Raw genomic sequence first — 6,000 nt, forward strand, 5'->3', positions numbered from 1 at the left:
GATGGTCTCGATCTCCTGACCTCGTGATCCGCCCGTCTCGGCCTCCCAAAGTGCTGGGATTACAGGCTTGAGCCACCGCGCCCGGCCCCTATGTGTGTTTTTTAACTACTAAAAATTATTTTTGTAATGATTGAGTCTTCTTTATGGAAACAACCGGCCTCAGGCCCTTGCACCCTTCCCATGATTCCTGGCTTCAGCTTGTTCTGCTCATGGTTCCCCCTCGTCCCAAATCTCCCCCAGTACACCAGTTGTTCCTCTCCACCTCAGCCCTCTCCTGCGTCCTCCTGTCCCCGCAACGAAGGCCTGGGCTTTCCCACCCTCCCTCCTTAGCAGGCGCTGTGCTGGGATACTACATGGGCTGGTTTCACTTCCTCAGTCTCTTGCCTACCCCAGTGAGAGTCTGATCTTGTTTTCATTGTTATTGCTTTTATTATTATTAAGACTCTAGTTCTTGTTTTGTCTCTCTGAATGAAGAAGAATGTGTCTTCGTTAGGCCAAGTCTGCAGGAAGCCTGGGGCAGCAGCATGAAGTGTTAGATGAAGTGGGTTGGGTATGGGAGTTTCCATCTCCTCTCTGAGCCTGTCAGGGTGTTTGGGGAGAGCAGAGCAGGAGCACCCTGCTGGAGAGGCCAGGGCATAGCTGTGGGCAGGCTTGGGCTTCAGTTTTTTCCGTGCCCACCATTTGCCCCTTTGTCCTAGGGTACTTTGACCAGCAGGGCATGTTGGTGCACATACTCCCCACCCTACATGTTCTCAGGTTCTGTCCCATGGCGCAGGCGATGGTCTCCCTCTGAGCTCTGGGTCCACCTCCCTGGCCTAGTTCTCCAGCATCTGCTCACAGGTTCGAGCCACATCACTGAGCTTGAGGCGGGCATAGTCCACTCGCTTCAGAGCCATCTGACAGTCCTTCCTCGAAGAGTAGCTGGAGCCCTCATGGGGCTGCCCTGTGGCCACCTACAAGACAGACTATCAGTGGAGCACCATCTCCTTTACCCTTACTCCAACCAGGCATCAGGTCTCTTGTCTCATTTCTTCCCTGAGTTTGAATTTGTTAGGCCACCTGGTAGCTGGATAAATAAATCATTTATGTTAATCTTGTCTGTAAAATGTGAGTGACAATAACTACTTCCTAGAGTTGTTGAGGATTAGATAAAATGATGCAGAGTATCTGGCACACCGTAAAAATTAGTAATGGTAGCGGTCCCTGCCACAAGTTCAGAATCTTCTCAATCCTGCCCCTCTTCTCAGGATATAAGGATCTGGGACCTCGTGGCCTTGAAGTCAGGCCAAGTTTCCAGTGACAAAGTTCTGTAGTTGTAGCATAATTTACACATCTTCTCCCAGGCACATGTGATGTTACCCAGTGAGGTATGCAGGGCCACCTTTAATTCTTTCATTTTATTATTTATTATTTTTATTTTTTGAGACAGAGTTTTTGCTCTGTTGCCCAGGCTGGAGTGCAATGGCATGATCTCGGCTAAGTACACCTCCTGGGTTCAAGCGATTCTCCTGCCTCAGCCTCCCTAGTAGCTGGGATTACAGGTGCTCGCTACCACGCCTAGCTAATTTTTGTATATTTAGTAGAGATGGAGTTTCACCATGTTGGCCAGGCTGGGTCGAATTCCTGACCTCAGATGATCCACCCGTCTCGGCCTCCCAAGGTGCTGGGATTACAGGAGTGAGCCACCGCGCCCAGCCTTTTTTTTTTTTTTTTTTTTTTTGAGACGGAGTCTCGCTTTGTCGCCCAGGCTGGAGGGCAGTGGCGCGATCTCAGCTCACTGCAAGCTCCGCCTCCCAGGTTTTTACGCCATTCTCCTGCCTCAGCCTCCCGCGTAGCTGGGACGACAGGCGCCCGCCACCTCGCCCGGCTAGTTTTTTGTATTTTTTTTTTAGTAGAGACGGGGTTTCACCGTGTAGGCCAGGCTGGTCTCGAACTCTGTCAAGCCACTGCGCCCGGCCCATTCTTTCCTTTTAGAGGAAGAAACCGGCTCTGGACGGCCGGCTGGGGAGGTCTGGCCTGCCCAGTTAATGCTCCACCCGGGATCACCCAAGGCTGAGGCTTTGACCCAGAGCTGGGGTCCGCTCGCAGCACCCTCCAGACACACCGACCTGGGTGAGGTAGCGGATCTGAGCCGACAGCTCCGCCTCCACGTGTAGCACTGAAGCGGTGAAGGCCGCCGCCTGCCGGTCTAGAAGCCGCTCGTTGGTTTTTTCCTTGGACAGTTCTAGGATCACGGTACCTGCCAGGGCGGAGAGAGGGAGGGGACACACGGAGACTGCCAGTGTAGCCCCGCCCTAGGGCCAGCCCCTCTCAATCCCGCCCTTTCGCTGCGCACGCACGTAGGAGTTCCTCCCCAACCCTGCTCCAAGTGCCGGGTCAGCCTGTGCGTACAGCCTGGCCACGCTTTCGCTCCCCGCCGTCCGGGTTGTCGCATCCCGAACCTGCATTCTGAAGGATGGCGCCGATTTCCCGTTCAATGTCTTCTAGGGCGCGTAGTCTCTCGTTCGCCAGACTATAGGTAGCCATTGTCACTCTGGGAATTCTCACCTGGAGTTTCTCCTGAGAAACGCGACGCTTGTCCCGGAAGTGGCTCTCGATGTGCGCCTGCGCAGAGGGCACCGTGTAGGGAGCACTACAATTCCCAGGATGCTCAGCGCAGCCTTTCCCCCACTCGGTCCACCTGGTGGACTACAACTCCCAGGGCCCGCGGCGCCTCAGCCACAGGACCACCTGTAGTCAGAGGCGACAGTGGAATATCCCCTCGCCCGAGGCCATTCGGACCTGTCCGCCTTCCTGACACCGTCTGTGGCCTCTATTTAGTTTATTACACATGAGTTTATTTATTTATCAGACAGAGTCTCACTCTGTCGCCCTGGTTGGAGTGTAGTGGTAAGATCTCTCTCACTGCAACCTCCACCTCCCAGGTTCAACCGATTCTCCTGCCTCAGCTTCCTGAGTACCTGGGATTACAGGCGCCCGCCACCACGCCCGGCTAATTTTTGTATTTTCAGTAGAGGCGGGGGTTTCACCATGTTGGCCAGGCTGGTCTCGAACTCCTGACCTCAAGTGATCCACCTGCTCCGACCTCCCAAAGCGCTGGGATTACAGGTGTGAGTTCAATCTTAAAGGTGAGCTACGTGGATGAGAGCTTGTACTGGAAAAGGGAGACGGAATAGGCAAGAGCATGGTGCTGTGCCCGGCCCAGCGCATGTGGAGTCCAGCAAGGGATTCTGTCTGCCTGGAGTGAATGGAGTGTGATGGGGGTTAAGGTATGATAATGGTGAGGCTGGAGAGAGGAGCGGAATCAGGAAAAGTCTTGGAAGCCAAGTACTTTGGACTCACATTTGAAGGCATTTGTGCCTTTAAAGTGTTTTTAAGAAGTGTATTATGACCAGAATTACCTTTTTTTTTTTTTTTGAGACGGAGTCTTGCTCTGTGGCCCAGGCTGGAGTGCAGTGGCCGGATCTCAGCTCACTGCAAGCTCCGCCTCCCGGGTTTACGCCATTCTCCTGACTCAGCCTCCCGAGTAGCTGGGACTACAGGCGCCTGCCACCTCGCCCCACTAGTTTTTTGTATTTTTTAGTAGAGACGGGGTTTCACCGTGTTAGCCAGGATGGTCTTGATCTCCTGACCTCGTGATCCGCCCGTCTCGGCCTCCCAAAATGCTGGGATTACAGGCTTGAGCCACCGTGCCCGGCCCAGAATTACCTTTTTTGGAAAGATCTCTTGTAACAGTTTATAGAAGATTATCAAGAATGAAACCATTTTGCCCAAGGTTAGCAAATGAAGATTATACTCAGTTAAACTGAATGATCTAGCCTGGGGAATGTAGTGAGATACTGTCTTTATAAAAAAATTGGGGGGCTGGGGCCGGGCGCGGTGGCTCAAGCCTGTAATCCCAGCACTTTGGGAGGCCGAGACGGGTGGATCACGAGGTCAGGAGATCGAGACCATCCTGGCCTACATGGTGAAACCCCGTCTCTACTAAAAAAAATACAAAAAACTAGCCGGGCGAGATGGCGGGTGCCTGTAGTCCCAGCTACTCGGGAGGCTGAGGCAGGAGAATGGCGTAAACCCAGGAGGCAGAGCTTGCAGTGAGCCGAGATCGCGCCACTGCACTCCAGCCTGGGCGACAAAGCGAGACTCCGTCTCAAAAAAAAAAAAAAAAAAAAAAAATTGGGGGGCTGGGCATGTTGGCTCACTCCTGTAATTTCAGCTCTTTGAGAGGCTGAGGCGGGAGGATCACTTGAACTAAGGACTTTGAGACCAGCCTAGGCAATATAGTGAGACCCTATCTCCTATATTTAAAAAAATAAAGGCTGGGTGCAGTGGCTCACGCCTATAATCCCAGCCCTTTGGTAGGCCGAGGTGGGTGAATCACCTGAGGTCAGGAGTTCAAGACCAGCCTGACCAACATGGAGAAACTCCCGTCTCTACTAAAAATGCAAAAGTAGCTGGGCATGGTGGCGCAGGCCTGTAATCCCAGCTACCTGGGAGGCCGAGGCAGGAGAATCGCTTGAACCTGGGAGGCAGAGGTTGCGGTGAGCTGAGATTGTGCCATTACACTCCAGCCTGGGCTACAAGAGTGAAACTCCGTCTCAAATAAATAAATAAATAAATAAATAATAAATAAATAATAATAATATATAAATATAAATATTTAAAAAATTTTTAAAAAAATAGCCAGGCTTGGTGGCTGACACCTGTCTTCCCAGCTTCTTGGGAGGCTGAGATGGGAGGATTTCTTGAGCCTGAGAGGTCGAGGGTGCAGTAAGCCATGGATTGTGCCACTGCACTCCAGCCTGGATGACAGAGCGAGACCTTGTCTCAAAAAACAAAACACTTGATAGGTCTGGCATTTGACTTAATCCTTCCCTAAAAGCTAATAAAATGACAGTAAAGTGGTTTTTTTTTTTAAATGTATTTTTTGAGACAAGGTCTTACTCTGCTGCCCAGGCTGGAATGCAGTGGCTCATTCATGGCTCACTGCAGCCTCAAACTCCCAAGCTCAAGTGATCCTCCCACTTCAGCCTTCTGAAGAGTTAGGACCATAGGTGTGTGCCACCACATGTGGCTAATTTTTAATTTTTTTTTGTAGAGACAGGGTCTCATTGTGTTGCCTGTGCTGGTCTTGAACTCCTGAACTCAAAGGATCCTCCTGCCTTGGCCTCCCAAAGTGCCAGGATTATGAGTGTGAGCGTACTGTGCCTGGCCTAAAGTTGTTTTTATTTATTTATTTATTTATTTATTTATTTATTTATTTATTTATTTTTGAGACGGAGTCTTGCTCTGTCGCCCAGGCTGGAGTGCAGTGGCCGGACCCCAGCTCACTGCAAGCTCTGCCCCCCCGGGTTCACGCCATTCTCCTGGCTCAGCCTCCGAGTAGCTGGGACTACAGGCGCCCGCCACCTCGCCCGGCTAGTTTTTTGTATTTCTTAGCAGGGACGGGGTTTCACCGTGTTAGCCAGGATGGTCTCGATCTCCTGACCTCGTGATCCGCCCGTCTCGGCCTCCCAAAGTGCTGGGATTACAGGTGTGAGCCACCGCGCCCAGCCCTAAAGTTGTTTTTAAAAGGAGTCAAAGGGAGAGGAGTTAATAGCAAAACTTTAGACGGATGTTGGAAAACAGACTGATTTTGTAGTCAAGTGGTAACTAAGCCAGCAGCAAAGAAAGCTTACAAGCAACCTGATTTACCATGAAATTAGTAGCATCATGTACAACTGGGGTGAAAGTGGTACTAAAATTAGGAGGATTATTTGAAGTTAGACTTCCAGACCTCTTTATTGACTCTATGTATCTTGGCAACTGATCTCCCCCAACCCATCAGAATACTGGAGGTTTCTTTGTTGGAAATGGAAAACAGGTTTTTAGCTTAGAGAGCACCTGAGTACAGTTGAGGGCAAGAGCACTGCGTTGAAAACAGAGATTAGGCTGGGTGCAGTGGTTCACGCTTGTAATCCCAGCACTTTGGGAGGCCGAGGCGGGAGGATCACCTCAGGT

At 51.2% G+C, this 6,000-nt stretch overlaps 1 protein-coding gene across 2 annotated transcripts; it reads right to left on the bottom strand.

Moving 5' to 3' along the window:
- Positions 1 to 204: 204 nt before the first annotated feature.
- MED11 (mediator complex subunit 11) lies at positions 205 to 2,602 on the bottom strand. 2 transcript variants are annotated; one of them, XM_033185007.1, is made up of 3 exons: positions 2,442 to 2,602; positions 2,109 to 2,239; positions 205 to 1,066 (listed from the first exon to the last, which is right to left on the bottom strand). In XM_033185007.1, the coding sequence occupies exons 1-3, from the start codon at positions 2,524 to 2,526 to the stop codon at positions 1,025 to 1,027; spliced, it is 258 nt and encodes an 85-aa protein (XP_033040898.1). In that variant the 5' UTR covers positions 2,527 to 2,602; the 3' UTR covers positions 205 to 1,024. The 2 variants fall into 2 exon arrangements, with proteins under 2 accessions (XP_033040898.1, XP_033040897.1); XM_033185006.1 differs by having other exon boundaries at positions 402 to 953.
- Between the last annotated feature and the right edge of the window lie 3,398 nt (positions 2,603 to 6,000).

This window comes from Trachypithecus francoisi, unplaced genomic scaffold (genome assembly GCF_009764315.1).
Source record: "Trachypithecus francoisi isolate TF-2019V2 unplaced genomic scaffold, Tfra_2.0 Lachesis_group20, whole genome shotgun sequence".
Taxonomy (NCBI): domain Eukaryota; kingdom Metazoa; phylum Chordata; class Mammalia; order Primates; family Cercopithecidae; genus Trachypithecus; species Trachypithecus francoisi.

Bases quoted from the DNA above. Each gene is read 5' to 3' on its own strand.
- MED11 (XM_033185006.1), bottom strand. From the start codon at position 2,526: ATGGCTACCTATAGTCTGGCGAACGAGAGACTACGCGCCCTAGAAGAC. The intron at 2,240-2,441 runs GTTCGGGATGCG...CCGCCCTGGCAG, and splicing joins CGCCATCCTTCAGAATGCAG to GTACCGTGATCCTAGAACTG. The intron at 954-2,108 runs GTCGGTGTGTCT...TCTGTCTTGTAG, and splicing joins AGATCCGCTACCTCACCCAG to GTGGCCACAGGGCAGCCCCA.